This window comes from Rhipicephalus microplus, chromosome 2 (assembly GCF_043290135.1).
Source record: "Rhipicephalus microplus isolate Deutch F79 chromosome 2, USDA_Rmic, whole genome shotgun sequence".
Classification (NCBI taxonomy): Eukaryota; Metazoa; Arthropoda; class Arachnida; order Ixodida; family Ixodidae; genus Rhipicephalus; species Rhipicephalus microplus.
The window spans coordinates 180,055,648-180,074,133 of record NC_134701.1 but is presented as its reverse complement, the minus strand read 5'-3'; the positions used below and the strand labels follow the sequence as shown (position 1 = coordinate 180,074,133).

General features: G+C 45.3%; 1 protein-coding gene across 1 annotated transcript in view; it reads right to left on the bottom strand.

Annotated features, from left to right (window-relative positions):
- Positions 1-18,154, bottom strand: part of LOC119169649 (uncharacterized) — a 36,405-nt gene extending 18,251 nt beyond the window's left edge. Inside the window, exons 1-10 of the mRNA XM_037420681.2 lie at positions 18,022-18,154; positions 14,919-15,084; positions 12,977-13,149; positions 12,843-12,913; positions 12,663-12,779; positions 11,461-11,702; positions 7,745-7,892; positions 6,925-7,055; positions 3,143-3,275; positions 422-567 (exon numbers count right to left, since the gene is read on the bottom strand). Coding sequence (XP_037276578.2) covers positions 422-567; positions 3,143-3,275; positions 6,925-7,055; positions 7,745-7,892; positions 11,461-11,702; positions 12,663-12,779; positions 12,843-12,913; positions 12,977-13,149; positions 14,919-15,084; positions 18,022-18,113 — 1,419 coding nt within the window. The 5' untranslated portion in view covers positions 18,114-18,154. The remainder of the gene's footprint in view (positions 1-421; positions 568-3,142; positions 3,276-6,924; positions 7,056-7,744; positions 7,893-11,460; positions 11,703-12,662; positions 12,780-12,842; positions 12,914-12,976; positions 13,150-14,918; positions 15,085-18,021) is intronic.
- Positions 18,155-18,486: the final 332 nt, after the last annotated feature.

The window sequence follows — 18,486 nt, the reverse complement described above, 5'->3', positions numbered from 1 at the left end:
GTATCTGCCAAATTTTTTTACAAAAACTTGTATCACACATGCACAGCTAATTAAAGTAATAGTTACCTGGTCCAAGATGTTTAACAATGATTTGCTGAGTAAGGCAAGTATGGCTGTTTCTCCTTCTGTAGCTGCTATGTAAAATCAATTTACAGCGACCTTTGAAATGGTGGTACCCATCGAATATAGAGTGTATAAAACTGTGGAATGACATACGAACTTCCTATATTTGCGGCAGTTTCTGTATTTGTAGACAAACTCCCGGTGCCCGTGACACAGGTCATAGCATCTCTCTTTCTAATCACGCCCGGAAACTGGTATTTCACATTCAGCACTTCGCTGTAGAGTAAGCACAGCAGCGTATGCAGAGCAATTTGTCAAAAAGCAGTGACACTGGACGTGAGACACTGGTAAGGCTCACCTCCACAACGTAGAAGTTTCTCCCTCCTTCTCCCGTCACGGCTTCCAGGTTGACTCCGAAGCTCCAGAATCTCCCGAAGCTCTTCTTGCGGAATAGTATGACGTCAAGCTTTTCGGTCGCCCTTCTGTTTCGGCTGAACGTGTCCGCTACAAGAAGAAAAAAATTCCGCCATATCCACGAAGTTAATGATGATGAGTGGGCGAAGCTCCGGAGGTAAACCTGGTAAACCATGAATCCTCTGTACATTTTGCCCCCTCGATTTTATTACATCGCTCCCCCTAGCGTACGTCGCCGCACTAAATCGAACGATTGCCTTCAACCAATGACACGCGCCATATGTGACATCATTCCTATTTTATAAGATCTCGCGTCTTTCATCAACTACAAGTACCGCTTTCTAGTTTATAACATCTTGCATCTTTTCATCATCAGCTACAAGTACCACCATCTAGTAAACACTACAAGAACTAAACGAGAGGTGGCTACATACAGGAGACGGTACCGCCATCTAGTGAACACTGCAAGAACTAAACTAGAGGTGGCTACATACAGGGGATGGTACCGCCATCTAGTGAACACTGCAAGAACTAAACTAGAGGTGGCTACATACAGGCTACAAGGGACGCACAGCCCACGCCCTAAGGAGCTTCGCCCCTAAAAACATGAAATTTCTATATTTTACTAAGCGTTGACATTAAAAATGAAACTTTGAGGCGACCCGCGTCAAGATTGATTGATTGATTTGTGGGGTTTAGCGTCCCAAAACCAACATATGATTATGAGAGACGCCATAGTGAAGGGCTCCGGAAATTTTGACCACCTGGGGTTTACTGGCGCACCTTTAACGTGCACTCAAATCTGAGTACATGGGCCTACGACATTACCGCCTCCATCGGAAACGCAGCTGCCGAAGCCGGGATTTGAACCCGCGACCTGCGGGTCAGCAGCCGAGTACCTTAGCCACTAGACCACCGCGGCGGGGCGACCCGCGTCAAGAGGACGTTGTTCTCTCGAATATGCAAAATGTTTGAAAATCATCTTTTGGGAATCGTACAATAAATACCAAGAGGCAATTGGGCAATTCAGTGCGATCGCTATCACGGGAATTCAAAAGGCGTAATCAGCTAAGTAAACAAGATTTTCTCGTTAAATACATTTTTAATGACTAATAATGAAGATTTATGGATTGTGGTCGGTGAGCTTCCATTACAGGTCTTCTTTCAGTGAATTACCACTGTGGCTCATACCTCCAAATATGCGGTGTCAAGCTCGTAGGAAAAATGCTCTATTTATACCCGATAGTGGCATAGCCGGAGGGTGGGACACCAAGCCCTTCTTCCTCCCCTCTCCCATATTGTTTTCGCTTTGGCATATAGTGCAATAAATGGTTATTTTATGGGGGTGCCCCCCCCCAAAAAAAAGAAAAACCAAGCAGGTGCACACCCCGAAATTAGTTTCTGCTTATGCCCCTGCCCTTACCCACCTCTTTCTTCAAAAATGAAAATAATGAATGGTCAAATAAGGCATTGAAGCACATGAGTTACAGGTGCGCCAGTGTATTTTGTCAATAATATTCTGAATCAAAACCGGCGCTTTACCTTTACCCTCGATGTGAATGCGCCTTGCGAAATTCTCGATTGTTACGTGTAACTTGAAAGGCAATAATCTTTGACAAGCTTCTTCGTTACATAATGGGTCCTTTTCGCACTTCTCAAGGAAGCATAACGCGCCTGCAATCCAGCTGAGGACAAGAACCGCCGACAGCAGTCTCAAAGAAACCCTGTACAAGCAACTTTGTGGGCTGTCAAACATGATTCTTGGATCTGGGCACGAAAAGGCAAGAACTAAGAGAAAATCGGCCCCGTATCTGCGTGTTAATCTGCAAATGTCGTCGAAACACAATAGTTTTGCGTGTGGAGAGAGTGAACAAAACATTTATTTGATGTTCTGCGCAAGAAAATCAGTGAATGGTATTAACAAGGCGCTGCGTTAGTGTGCCTCGAGCATGCAGCAGAGCCGAACGATCGCATCAAGTGAGACATGAGCGCCATCTGGCAGGTTTCTTAGAAAACAAAGCACGTGGCTCTGAGATGGTTGTGCGCGCTCGTCTCAGAGGTGATAAGGTGTAAAACGCAAGGCGATGAGTCGGTGCCACGACTGTATCGTCTTAGCAAAGCATTGGAAGCACTCGCCTTTTCGTGCAAGCGTTGCATGATCAGCGCAGCGTGAAAAGCGCTACGGTCCTTAAAATTACTTATGTATGACTTTTCTATTAAAACACGCACATGCAGAATAGAAACGTGTTGTTATTGTGCCCCAGACATGCGCAATAATTGCTTTTAAATTGACAATTCCACAAGTATGAGCAATAAACCATGAGCAACATTGGTGGGCTCTGTGGATGGGGTCAGCCATTTCAAGTACCCCATGCCGTTAGGAGTGGACAAACAGACAAACGTACAGACAGACAGACAGACAGACAGACAGACCAAAATTTTTGTGTCGAAGGTCCCCATGAAAGACTATTGTCTTTAAAAAAGTACAAGCCCGCATCACTATCCTTGAAACACACGTTTGAATCAGAAATTCTCCATACAAAACTTCGCCAGAACAAATTCATCAAATACAGCTCATATATGTCTAGCTGTCGGACGTGTTGGTGACACTGGCTGGCGTGCATCCTTCATGACTAATTTGGAATATCTTGTTGTACGTGCTTACTTTTCGAAAAGCCGGTAAAGCCGTAGTTGGATTCCGCATCCGTCGTCTTCTGGTAGTCGATTTCTGACGACGACACGTTCGACTCGCCCATGAAAGATTCATTCACGGACACCGGATCATCACTTTCTCTCACCTGAAGTTTCAAAATTCACATAAAAACGGGATTTATAAATTTTTTTAAGTGTACGTGTGCGCTAGATATTGCATATATTTCTACAGGAATGTAGAGTTCTATAAGTAAACTTTGTCCTTTTAACGTTTTGTGTTTTGGACGCCAGATGGTTTCATTGCAAACCTCACGCTGCATCATACAGGTAACGCCCGCCGTGTTGCATGCTAAACGCTGAATACAGATGGGCTGAGCTTACAATGCACGGGCTATACGGGTTCAGTGGATAGAAGGGGCACCAGCTATCTATAGCCAGAGTTTAAAAATACGCCAACGCACACTATGACGACATGGCATGTTGCTTACAGAAACCGGAAGATAGAAGCTTGAGAAGAAAAAATTCGTAAACAAGGAATGTATGCTCATGGTGACATTTCGACAAGTGCACCTACCGAAACTTATGTCGAAGAATTCGCTTTTCGAAACGTCAGCTCGATTTTCTTTAATTATTATTGGATAAAGTCACACAATTTTTTGCTGCCACGTACAGATGTCTGCACAATACAAAATGATCATAATAAAAAAAATGGCTGATCACACGTGCAGTGAGAATCGATGATATGTGAAGCACGAATGAGGAATGTTGATATGTCATTTTAAAATCAGCACAACGTTATGAGGTGCAGGTAAATGATGCCGTACATGACTTCCGTGCCATGATTATCATGTTTGGACGTGTCGCTAACAATCGTCATCTACTCAGGTCACGTCAAACTGAATTTAGTACATGTGGAGCTAGCGAAACGGCCTCGAGCACGCTATGAGCGTGGTATGTTGTCATGTTCTTACATGACACACGTGTCTGGATTATCCTGCATTGCAGCAGTCATATACTTCGTCATTCATTGACGTCACGTAACACCAAACTTGGTATATGTGGAGCTAGCAAAACGGCCGTGAGCGCATCATGAAGGGACCAATATACTCCAATGTAGCAGTGACGCGCGCGAACGCTATAGGCGCAGTGACGCTACGTTAGCAAAACGCGAGCACTCTATAGTGTGACGCCAGATGCGACCAGCGTCCGTCAGCGCGGCACGACGGCAACCGGCGCGAAATGTGACATGATTCATTTCAGAATTTCGCAACGATGCGTTACCCAGACAACACTGCGTCTCTCTCTTTTCGTGACGGAGGGACGCCGAACGCACTAAAACGCGCATGCGTCAAAGCAACGCAGCGCGGCGTGCGCCTGCGAGTATATAGCAGGACCGGCGCCTGGCGTGGCAACGCCGGCGTGACGCGATGAAATGAACGTCGGCGAGCACGCGCACTGCGTCATGTCAAAATGTATTGGCGCCTTTACTGTGGCATGTAGTGATGTTCTCACATGACACGCATCTCATGATTATCATGTTTGCACCAGTCACATACCTTCGTCAGCGTCACGTAATACCAAATTGGCGTCACGTAATACCAAATTTGGCATATGTGAAGCTAGCGAAAGGGCCGCGAGTGTATTATCAGTGGGGCATGTAGTCATGTGGTTACATGACACGCATGTCGTGATATCATGTTGGGATGTTTCATTTACCTATGTCGTCCGTTCGCGTCACGTAATACCATGTTTGGTACATGTGAAGCTAGCGAATCAGCCGCGAGCGCATCATGAGCGTGGCATGTAGTCATGTTTGTTACACGACACGCATGTCATATTTTCATGTTCGGGTCTGTCGCTTGTGTTCGCCATGCAATCATGCCATGCCATACCAGTTTTGCAACGTGCCATGTGAACGAAACCACCGCAAGAGCTGCAGAACTATGAAGTGTAAATTATGACATTCATGGCATCCATATCGTGATTTGCATGTTATGACTAGTCAAATATGTTCTTCATACAGTCAGGTTATGTCATACCAAGTTTGGTATTGATAAAATCATTGAAACGGCCAGGAGAACTAAAAGTTCTAGGCGGCTAGATAGATAGATACGCTCAAAGTCGCCGAAGTTCGCTAGGAAATGCTTTGCATTTAAAAATGACCCCGTATCTGCATGTTTCACTGCAAATGTCACCTGAAGACAATATTCTTTCGTGTGGAGGTAGTGAACAAAACGTTTATTGGATGTTCTGTGCGAGAAAATTGCTTAATTGTATTCTGGAAACGCTGCGTTAGAGTCTCGATTCGTGCAGCGAAGGCGAACGAGCACTTCGAGGCACGTTAGACACGAGCGCTATCAGGCAATTTTCGAAAACGAAGGAAGCCGTGCGCGCTCATGGAAAAAGATGCGCGCCTGTCTCGGAGGCGATAAGGTGTAGAACGCAAAGTGACCGGCAGGTGCCACCACCGTGTCGTCTCAGAAAAGCGTTGCAGCATCGCGTTCCATTATCAGCACAGTGTGCTAAACACCACGGTCCTTAGAATTACTTATGTGTGCCTTCTATAGTATAAAGACACATATAAAAAATATCGGCGTTTGTTATAGTGCCTCAGATATGCGCCCTAATTGATTTTAATAGACAATCGCACAATTATTAACGCTCAAACTTGAGCAATATTGGTGGGCGCTGCGGATGGGGTTGGCCGTTTGAGGTATCGTTCGGCGCCGTTTAGGGCGTCGTTACCGTGGACAAACATACAATGTACAGTCAGATAGACAGGCAGAAAGACAGAGGGACCAAATTTTTGGTGTTGAAGGCCATCTTTCAAAGGACGCAATTTTCTGCCTCACGTCGCGGGGCACTCAGTGCTCAGTTCAGTGCCATTAGGGAGGGGGGAAGGGGAAATAAAGATGGTAGGAAGAAGGGAGGAGAGAAATAAACATTGAAAGGCATGGCAAAACAAGACATCTCGTCTGTACAGTTAGTAGAACAAAGCAAAAGCGTTCGTCTATAAAGCCGTAAGCTCCACAGAAGCACAGAACTTGAGGAATGTTCCGACGGCTTCCGTCATCAATAGCGCGAAAAAAGGGATGTCTTTCGCCGTTGCCGAAGGCAGACCGAGCAGGCTTTAACGGCTCACCAGCACACAACGCTCTGTGACCAGGTCAGCGCAAGAGCCAATAATATGCTTGAGCGTTTCGTCATCGCCGCATCTTCGGCACGCCGGCGATGAAGATCTATCCGCGGAATACATGCGTACCACATGTATTCCGCGGGAACACATGCGAGAACTATTTTTCGCTGAGAATTGGCCGTTAACTCTAAACTCTATACTGCGCTACAATGCATGGCTCGCGTCTTCTCAGAAGTCTCGACTACTGATCGGAAAGTTTTCTAGCCATGCTCAAATAAGGGTTGCAGGGCCCCTCTACAGAAATAGGTGACGCTGGCTGTGCAAGTTCCGGGGAAGTTAGCTTGCGCGCAGTTAGCGATTTGGGGATATGCCGCTGTGTGCACTGTATAGGTAAGAAACATTGTCAGTTGGGTCAATTGAAGTTGTTGTTCAGTGAACTAGATCACGACGCCGAGATTAAATAGTAGGCTTTCATGAGACCATAACTAAAATCATTCGTCGTTTTTCACGGAAATATGGGCGCATATCCACACACGTATGCGCACGCATTCGCGATAAGAACGTACTCCAGGTTAAGTACCGGATCAATGTGAAGGCACACAATAGGACACACACACACAACACAGCAAGCTGTTGCGCGTGTACTTTAAAATATTCACCATGGAGAGGAGCCGCTTGAAGCCTGACGAGGCGTAAGTAAAGAGTGGCTTCTGCAGCGAGCTGTCCATGTCAGTGAGCTCATCGATCCTCATTAGCTTGCGCTTTTTAGTCGAAGACGTCGCTCCAGGTGCTGCGCAATGACGAATAATGAATGACAGTTCTCAGACGTGCCCGTCTTACACTAAGCAGAAAAGTGCTTGCCGTATGCCGTATTGCTTGAACGAGTATGGTTATTTTTGAGTACATTTCCGAAAGTCATTTCATCAGTATCGAGTCTGACACCACTTTTTTCAGAGTACCGATTTAAAAGTTGGATATTTACTCCGGTGCTATTTGACTGGTCGGGCTCTAAGGAGCCACATGGACTGCTCTTCAAAGCTGTGCCTTGCTGTCAATTTACAGTGCTCACATGTTGACACGCGTGATGACACGCGTGGAAGAAATTTTGAACGAGCCTGCTGGGTCGTACGTTCCAATGAACAAAAATGAAGTACATATTCATCCGTGGGTGCTATAGAATTAGCATACGAAGTTTTGGATTGTCTCTTCGAGCTAATGTCACGAAAGCAAATTTCGAAATTTTAGAAGTTACGTGCGGAAATTTTGGCGCGAAATTTAAAAATGAAATTGAAATCTTCATACTCCTAAAGTTTTCAGAGTACAGTTTGTCAATACAAACCAAATCATTGTTCCTTTTTAGTGTCCCTTTAAGGCGTACCCATAGACACGCATCTGGGTATAACAGTATCAAAACTATTGTAGAGTCAGCCCTTCCCCACTTTTTCTATTGGAGGTCTTAGTTAAACACTACCCACATACACAGGTTTAGTGTGCTGTGTTGAGCCACGTTGGTAGTTGAATCTGAGGGCGGCGATATCTGCATGAGTTCGTACACGGCAGGGACATTGCAAAGGCTGCTGCTTGTACGAAGCCGGTTCCAGTCGAAGTCCTCGAAGAAGGAGTGTGACTGCGTGAGGAATTAGCACACGTCATTTTGTGAACGGCGTTTGTGTACATGAGAAAAAAGCAAATTACAGTCAAACACAAAAGTATAACTTTCAACACCGGGTATAATTTTTGCGTTTCACTTTATAACGCGACGCGCTTTTTGGCATCTGCGCCTACCTGCTTCTGCCTCAAGAGCAGTGGATTTGATTGATATGCGGGGTTTACTTTCGTCCAAAAACCACCCCACGATTATCAGAGACGCCGTAGTGGAGGGCTTCAGAAATTTAGACCACCAGAGGTTTTTTAACATGCACCCAAGTCTGAGCACATGGGCCTACAGCATTTTCGCATCCATTGAAAATGCAGCCGCTGCAGCCGGGATTCAATCCCGTGACCTGCGGATCAGCAGACGAGCACCTTAGCCACTAGACCCCAGCAGCGGGGCCTCAAGAGCAGTGTGTGGCAATAACTGTTCAGTCGCAATCCTTACCACAACGTGATACCTAGCCAATAGAACAGCGTGCCGTTCGAGGCACGTTGTGATAGCTTTGATCACGCTATTAAAAAAACGTCACAGCTTTGCCGCAAAGGCGAAGCAATCAACGCGATAGCAAAAAACTAGAAGGTCAAGCGCAGAACGACTATCAGATAGAGAAGTTCTCACGCACAAAGGAAGCACAAAACGTACTCACAGGTACAGATTAGCACGAATAAGCGCCTCAGTTACTTGGCTATGTCTGAAAAGCACGCCCTTTTAGCAAACGGAGGCTGTGCAACGATTGCAGGGACCTTTGTGTGCCCGGTAACTACAACATAATCGTTCCGACGATATTCAAAGGCTAGTCAAGGCGTACGATTATTCCCAATGCAAAATAACGGCGTGCGATTGAGCGCACACCCCCTTCTTCTCTACGCGGGCCAAAGAATGCATGAGAGACGAGAGCCGCCGTGCGCTCACTGCGCCATCTTGCTGATAGTGTTGAAAACACAATAGCCCCTCCCCCCGAGATGCCCGCCAACAGCGGTAAGTTGTAGAAACAAATAGCTTGGCGTTTGAACGTTGCAGGAGGTACCTCTCGGTGGAGCGGGGTCTTTTTCTGGGACATATTGCAGAGAAACTTGAAAAAAGAATTACCGTGGAGTCCACATGGCAACCGATTTCTTTCAGTTAAAAACGAAGCAGGCGTACCTTATGATATGATCATGCTTATGGGGCTGCACAGTATATGGAAAACTCGATGTGCCGGTGGATGTAGAAGTGCTATTTGTGCGCCAATAATTTTGCGAATCTGTGTGCCGTCTTCTTGAAGTGGTGAAAGGCCAAGAGGATGTACCAGACTGGATTGTGCGCATTGAGCCATTGTTACAAATGCCCAAGTATTCATCAATAGTCAGCGAAGAGCTGACTGTACTTCAATGAATTTTGTGGGTACATTTCGTGACGCACATTATTTTGACCAATATGTATATATGTAAAATGTGAACAGTCTTGATATGCAAGGCAATTAGGAAAATTAAACCTCTCGGTGGCTTAGTGTTTAACGCCTCGTATTGACGACGTGGAGGTACCACGTTCGATACCGTGCGCCAGAGTTTTTTTTTTCAGATTTTTTTCTTTCCAGCGTTTTCTTATATATAGATACGTATAAATATATGGCGGGAGCGGAGGGAGCGTCAAGAATGGAGGGATCGTCAAAGCAGTCAAGAGGAAACTTGGAGTGGGCAAAAATGAGATGTAAGCACCAAGAGACAGGGAAGACAAAATAACTAACATTATAGATGAGATAGTTACAACAGCGGAAGCGTTTTACAGAGATATGTATAGTAGCCGGGAGAACCATGAACTTACTATAAGAACTAGCAGTAACCCAGATGGCACCCCACCAGCAATGATAAAATAAATCAGAAAAGCTTTAGAGAGCATGCAAAGAGGCAAAGCTGCTGGTGAGGATCAGGTAACATCAGATCTGCTGAAAGATGGAGGACAGATTGTGTTAGAAAAACTGGTTACCCTGTTTCCTAGGTGTATCCTGACGGGAAGAGTACGAGAATCTTGGAAGAATGCCAACATCATCTTAATACATAAGAAAAGAGATGACAAGGACTTGAAGAATTACAGGCCGATCCGCTTGCTCTCTGTCGTATACAAGCCATTTACAAAGGTAATTGCTAACAGAATTCAGGCTACATTAGAATTCAATCAACCAAAAAACAAGCAGGATTTCGAACAGGCAACTGAACAATCGACCACATTCATACTATCAATCAAGTAATTAAGAAATGCTCAGAATTCAACCAACCACTATACATAGTCTGCATAGATTACGAGAAGGCGTTTGATTCAGTAGAAATATCAGCAGTCATGCAGACACTGAGGAATAAGGGCGCCGACGAAGCATATTTAAACATCCTGGAAGAAATCTACAGGAGAAGAACTGCTACCATAGTGCTTCATAAAGAAACAAACAGAATACTAATCAAAAAGTGTGTAAGGCAGGGGGATACAATTTCCCCAATGCTATTTAACGTGTGCTTACAAAAGGTTTTCAGAGGCCTATATTAGGAAAAGTAAGGGATAAGAGTTAATGGAGAGTACCTTAGTAACCTGCATTTCGCCTATCAAATTGCATTGCTGAGTAACTCAGGGGATGAATTGCAACTCACGATTACGGAGTTAGAAAAGTAGAGCAGAAAGGTAGTTCTTGAAATGAATCTGCAAAAAACGAAAGTTTTGACCAACCTCGGAAGAGAACAGCGCTTCGAGAGATGTCTACCTAGGACAGGTAATAACCGCGGAGCCGAACCACGAGACTGAAGTAACCAGAAGAAAAAAGAATGGGCTGGAGCACATTTGGCAGGCACTCTCAGATTATGACAGGTAGATTGCCACTACCCGTCAAGAGGAAAGTATATAACAGCTGCATCTTGCCAGTACTTAGCTACGGAGACTTACAAAGAGGGTTCAGCTAAAATTGAGGACGACGCAGCGAGCAATGGAAAGGAAAATCGTAGGCGTAACTTTAAGAGATAAGAAGAGTAGAGTGGATCAGGGAGCAAACCGGGTTGAAGAGTATCATAGTTAAAATGAAGAATAGGAAATGGACATGGGCTGGGCATGTAGCGCGTAGGCAGGATAACCGCTGGTCTTTAGGGGTAACTGACTGGATTCCCAGAGAAGGCAAGCGGGTTAGAGCGCATGACATAAACGGCACACGACATCGACGCCGGCGGCGATATCCAGCCGAAAGTGTCCATATAATTGCTATCGCAATAACAGAAATGCACAATAAAAATCTCGCTTAGATAGTACAAACTGCAGATAACCATTTTGTGGTAACACTGCGAACAATTCTCTACGCGGCAGTCGCAAATTGAAAGGCCAGTGAATTACAAGGCCCTTTTCCGGCCAAGCCCTGCGGTCGACAGTAGATGTCGCACCGCTAGGTGGCGCGAACAGGCGGTTTGGTCCGCGAACTTTTGTGGATGACTGTGCGCGTCACTGAAAACGCCTAACGCACAGATTCAAAGATCTAAGCAAAAAATATGCCGACCGTCTTAGAAAAAGAGAACGAATAGCTGCAACCCACCTTTAAGTCACGGTACTGTTTCGAACCGAGTCGTTCAACGGGGTTCTTTTTGAGCAGCAGATAGACCATGTCTTTGGAGGTAGTGTTAGCCGAGTGCGGGTGTTCGGTCACCTTCGGCCACTTCAACGGCGCCGCAATGATGCGGTCGCGAAGCAACTTCTTGGTCTTACCTCGAAACGGCACTCGACCAGTCATCAGTTTGTAGAATACCACGCCGCTGGACCACCAGTCGCAGGCGCGTCCTGCGTTCAACATACAACGTGCACCATACTGCTAAACAACTTGCTAAAAAACTTTGGTATCACGTCTCATTTTAAAAACCTGTCCAGCGATCTGGGCTAAACGATACAGTTGCAAGTCCTTAAGTTCTGTCTGAAATTTATTTTGAACTTATTTGTTCTTAAATTCCTTCTCACGTGCAAGTTTTAATGGGCACCCTGCGCTTGTGACTTCAGAGCTTACCTCGCCCGGCATGGTCACCCTTCAGTGCTCGTAATGACGTTGTAACTGCGGGTGTCGTGACAGCGGTTGTTACAGTGACGCTACAGCTAGTCGCATTGCGAGATGACATCCTTTTTTTTTCTTGCGTAAGCAACATGTATACTTCGTTTATATCGCGTTCGTACAGGCAATGGCGTCTTTGCAGACATTACGCTAAGTGACTATACCGGTTCGAATTTCAATACAGCGTTTTATTTATTTAAAATAATGGTGAATTCCAGCGAATTGACTCTCAATACCATGTGATAACGTCTCTCAATACCACGTGAAAACTGACAATATTCTAGCATGGTTAAGAAAAATCCAAAGGTATTATTTAGCGCTTGTGTATTGAATGCGCAACTACAAGGTAAAGCACTTTAACCGACACAATTTTAGGAAAGGTTGTTCTGCGCAATCAATCCCTAAAGGAAGCTTCAACAGTCCTACCGTCAGGGGCAAGACGTCCGCATTATTCCACTACGATCAGAAAGAAATTAAAGCGAAGCGCTTCAGACACGGTTTTGTTAATTTCTGTACTGAGGTGATTCTCCTAAATTACCTGCCCATTCATTTAAAATATCTGTATATGTAAGCCCTTATTTAAGACCACTGCAACGCATGTCTGCGAACTCCTCAGGTATCGTTCACAGTGACACGAAAGCACAAACATATCGATGGATGGAAACGGAGAGCAGTCAGAATGTAGCACTTGGTCTCACCATATGGCCTTCTTTTTAGAATTTCAGGAGCCATGTACGGAATGGTTCCGGCGGATTCTCCATCCCTGAACTCGAACGGGGTTCGCCGGAAGTAGCCTCGCATCACACGTTTTGTAACTACGAAAAAGACGAGGAGCGTTACTGAGGGTTGGAAATGCAATTTCGGTTTTGTGTACTCACAGTGTCCCTGACAAACTTTATTGGTGTCGAAATCTATGAGCTTGACTCTTCCACCGGGAACCATGAGCATGCTGGAAATGAAGTGAGAGATCGGTCGGCCCGGACTGCACCAAGCGCGCGTCTTGTACACTCACTTGGAAACCTTGATGTCCCGGTGCAAGAAGCCCTTGAGGTGCAAGTGCTCGACGGCCAAGACGAGCTGGGCCATAATGATGCGCACCTGGTCGATGGGCAGGAACATGGCGCGCTCCACGACACGCATCAAGTCCACGCCACAGACGTATTCCATCACTGTGACATACGCGTCCTGCGGAACGCATACAGCTCAACCTGTGCAGTGTCTCACATACAGGATGACTTTTGTGTGCCCAAGCGAGAGTATTTGCAACAGTGCATAAAGTGGCGATTCACCACTGGTGCGCGTGAACGTTCGAAGGAGGTTTGAAGGCTGTGTTCACATTGTTGTTTTATTGATTCGACTTTTTTTTGGCCGTACAGAAATGTTTGTAAGCGTTAGGCATTTTTCAGGCAACCAAACCATTCACGTTTACCGTTTCTTTCTTCCTTCCTTTCTTCTATCTATCTGTCTATCTATCTATTCATCTATCTATCTATCTATCTATCTATCTATCGTTCCGATGGAGGCGGAAATGTTGTAGGCCCGTGTACTCAAGATTGGATCAACTCCATGACTTGGAGTAGACTAAATTGGTATTGGAGGTTAAGAATATTCATGAATATGACTGTCAGGTCATGGCAGAATTAGCCTGAAAATTATGTCAAGGGCGTCTTCGAATCATTTCCTCCGGATATGTGCCACACATACTCGTATACCATGGGCTGTGGTATGTGAGTATATTTGTGTCTATTCAGGGACAACGACAATACACATTATTAAGTTAAATACGAGCGTGTCGAGAAAAATTAACATACGTGACGTTGACGCAATCAATGCAAGGAAGAGAAATTAGGATATCAGCAGGAGTCACATACAAGCGTTAAGTGTGGCTTTCCGGTTTCTTACAACAGAGCCACGGTAGGTCTCAAAACAGCTTTCGAATAAGACCCGATGCAGGCGTTATGTCAGCGCAACATCAATTGCGTGTTTAGTAAGAGTCTTTAACTATCCAGAATACTTTGTAGTCTAGTATTCGTGGCAGCATGTAGTGCTGCCTGTCTAATTTGTGAAAACAATTTACTTCTATGACTAGAATGTCATGTTGCCTTAACATCAACTGAGGTTCTAGTGTTGACTCTACGTTTATAGCAGTCTTATAAACATTTGATTTGTATTTTCCTACCTCAGCAAGCTATATTCAAATGTCGCTTCTGGAGGAATGCGCTAATAAAATTTACGTATGGTATTCACACCGTGAGGTTCTCTCTGTTTTAAAAATACAGACTTCTGTACTCTAACGTCCGTGATGGGTTTACATAGGACCATACGTTACGTGTTTAACACCATGCAGCGTAGTCGACGTTTCTGGCAAGCCCACGATGTTCACCACGAATAATACGTGTATAGAAATACATCGACCGACCTGATAACACGTAGGCTCAAAGTAGAAAAAAAATCAGCCCAGACAGCCATTCGCCGACTGCTTCGTATGAAACCTATTTGCGCATGACGTGGGATCGGTAGATTTTTTTCTAACTACAAAATTCTGCGACGTTGACATCCTGAATCACAATGCAAAACGAATCACGGTCTTAGCACTGTAAACATCGTGGAGCCGGCAATACTCTCGATTTCCTGCTCTGGCGGCCATGATAAATTGCTTAGGCCGCCAAAAAAGTGGAACCCACTCAGTTTCACTAAAGTAAAATATTCAACTCAGACTCGCCAAATTTTACTTCGACTGGACTCTTTCGTACTCAAGCTCACCCAAATACTACTTCGACTCACTCAGGCCCAGACTCGCATGTTGATCCGAGTCTGAGTGATTCAGAATGAGTCGACACATGAGTGAATTTACTGGCATTTGCTGAGCTTCCAGCAACTAGACTATCTTAGCCTAGCCTAGCTTAACCTAACCTAATTTAGCCTAGCTGCAATGTAACCACGGTTGCCCTCACCTTTGTGGCGAAGCATACGTAATACTTGACAAGAAAAGGACTCCGCACGACGGACGCCACCACCTTGTCAATGCACGCCTGCTTGGGCCGGTTGAATCGGTCCGAGGCGATTAGCTTCATTGTGCAAATCAGGTTGGCTGGCTTGTATCGGGCCTTGTATACGGCACTGCGCAACAGAAACGTTCAAATATGAGCACATCAAACAGCCGACCACTATTTAACCGAGTCAATCACAATCTGTCTCTAGCGCCTCAGTTTCAACAAACACAGGCCACGAGATGTATAACGTCGAAGGCTTTCGCGAAACACATTTCAGCTATCGTAGCATCAAGCGCAAGATTACGTCATCCCCAGCAAGATGTGTTTAATTTGTGTGCGGTGTAAGTACAGAGGGTACTTCGCAGAAGCTAACGCACTTGCGCCGAATGCGATGGTGATGCAGTTTCACGGTTGTGTGCGTTTTCGTGGCACACGTGCAGCGCTCGGCGCTGAAAATACATCTTCCTTCTTTTTTTTTGAAGCAAAAAAGAAAAGGAAAAAAAGTGGTGGGGCACTTTACTTCGTGGCGCATGCCACAAGTTCTCGCAGGCCCATGGTAGGCCAGTCATAGGTGTGGTCGATGGTGTCTGCGTGACCGTCTTGGCAATAGTGTCAACAATACACTTTTTTCTGCACTGAGCTCAGCGCGAATGGACCTCGTGCATACTGTGGGCCGAGGTTTCGACGAGTTTCTTGTGGTGGTCCTTCGACGAAATTTGACAACTACAACACACTGGAGACCAACGGAGTACATGGAACGCTAAGCATTTCAAAAAAGTTCCGAGCCAAGGTGAGTCATTTGAACTATTCCTGTGGGACATCAAGAAGGCACTGGGTTCCAGTTAGTACTGATTTAAAACTTCTGTGAGCGTGAAAGGCGCGTACGTTAGACATGTGAGAAACACAGGACAAGCACTCGTCTTGTGTCATTCACTCGTCTTAGTACGTCTCCTTCGCACTTACAAAAGTTAGGGACCTGAATAGGCCGGCACGAACATGCGATTTTTGCACACATCTGGATTCCATAGTCCGAGAACAGATATTTTACGCAAACGACAACGATGACAGGGTGGGAAAAGAACTGACGGGAGAGTGTGAACTGGCATAGCAAAATCCCGAGCCCGTCTGGAAAGCAAACAAAAGATCGGCGCTCCGGCCAGAAAGCTGGGTAAGCGGTAAAAAGAAAGCGGCGCTAGCCAAGCTCTCCAAGTAAGGGTGCACAAATCAGCCTGAACATTGTTCCGCGTTTGAATGAACGTGCTGAAAATGCCAAACAATCAAGACCACTTTCCGATTTACGGCAGAGCCCCCACGCTGATTGGCCAAACCAAAGATTACGAAGATGACGATTGTCTAGGAGCTGTCTGCAAAAGGATTGTCAGGCTAACAAGATCGGATGGTTCGAATGAACGTCAACAACGTTTCGGTTACATTAAAATTTTATACGAGACCTCCAGCCATTTTCCTGTCCTTTGGAATATGCAATGAGATGGGCTCAAGCCCTGAAATGAAGCAGAGTAGTACGAGGCAACATTCATACGATGAAGACACGATCAAGCATCTTAGTGTCACCCCACTCTTTCTCCGTAGTGTTGGTCGTACGGAAAGGACGCCTATGAGCATTTCAAGTCAATTTTTTTTGTAACTATGACCGCACAGGCCCACCTTCGTTCCACCTCACTGTTATGTTATTAAGGGGAAATGGGAGTTTCCCCTTCGCTCCTAGGGCGCACGCTCATTCCAGGGCACACCAGTAGATCACTCAACGCCCACCAAGGCACACTATTCCCACACTCTACAGGCCCATACATGGGAGATTGGTGCAACTGCAATGGGGAGAGGGGGAGGGGGAGATTATCACAAGTGACTAATGACCGGAGTAGAAAAGTCTTGACTAGTTTCAAAGCCTGGCTTTATTAAAGGCAATTTATGCCGCCATGTTCGTGAACGAGACGCCGCTTACTGCTCTTTTACAATGAAGACAATTTAGGTAATCACTTTGGGTCACAAATAAATTGCACTCAAACCCACCCATACCAATAAGTATATGCCATCGAAATCCCATTGTTATAACCGATAGTTACGAAAGGTCTACCTGAAAACAAGCTAAATTAGGGTGACGACAAGCTGTTGTGAAAGCAAGCTATGTTATCACATTGACTATGCCAGGGCCTGACACACGCTTTGCGTGCGCCTCATGGTGCCCACGGCTTCGCAAAGAATAAGCGATTGAGGTAGTTCAAACTGACACTCATATTAGTTATTTGCCTATTTGTACAGAGATGAAACTGGTCTCCAGCTCTCCAGCATTTGTTTATATATATATATATATATATATATATATATATATATATATATATATATTGCCCCCACGCGGTCACCATGTGCTGACACATAACTGTGGAACGAAACCTATCTCGGAATCAGCGTCCAGATTTAAACCACTCTGTAGATAAGCATTGATATGTTTCACAAAATACGTGGTAAGACTGGCTTTTTCAATTTTAACACAACATCGACAAATCAACTCTGTGTCTTGCCTGATCTGCTTTACAGTCCCACTGATAAATATACAAGCGGAACTATAAAATAGCTATGTATTAGAAACAATACTATATAGTAGTTCTACACGACAAGCTAACTAGCGCAACCATACATTCTTGCGATGCCACTCGTGTGGAGGCCCTCAACTGATTGTTCCATAGCTCACTCAATCTTTCACTGGTCATACGTCTGTTTCCGACTCAATGACGACCAAAAAAAAAAGACTAGAGATGACTGATCTTCACACCTGCGTGCCACACACTCAATTCCCGTCTGCTCGCTTTGTCGTTGCGCTATAATATATACTGGCTTCTGTTCCTTTTCATCTGATTGAATCAAAGATCTTCGAGTGTACGGTCCTGCGGTTGAAAATTCAAGCAGCCAGAGGCTGAGCGAAATCAGTCAAAGCGACCGCTTTACGACAAACACAGTCATTTGTGAACTCTCGCTGTGTGACTAACGTGGTCCTGCGAGTAGCGCTCTATTGCAAGTATACGATGACGTGACGGCATCTACTCACCCAAAGCCGCCTGCTCCGAGAAGCTTCACAGCCTCGAGGTCTCGGGTCCTCGGAATGAAGTCGGTGAAAGGGGGCAGTTCATCAATTATCATCTGCGAAAAAAAAACAGCATAGCGTGGTAAGTATACGTCCAGTGCGGGTATCTAAACGCGAATAGCTTTTGTTTTGTTCGTGACATCACCCATACATACGCGAAATCATGTAATATAAAAGCGAACGTCACCACACATGTGCGCAAACACGCGCGAGTCCACGCTGCCTACGTAAACCGTACAAACATACATAAATATGTTAACGCTCCGAAGAATAGATTGTTCCTGTAATCATTGAACAACGAAGCATGATGATTTAACCACTACGGCGCATGCAAGAGCAAACGCAAGCGCATGCGCAACGATGCAGATTAGATGAAACGCTTTTCAGAACGTGTCGCACGCAAATAAACGCGTTGAGACGCTTTGAGAG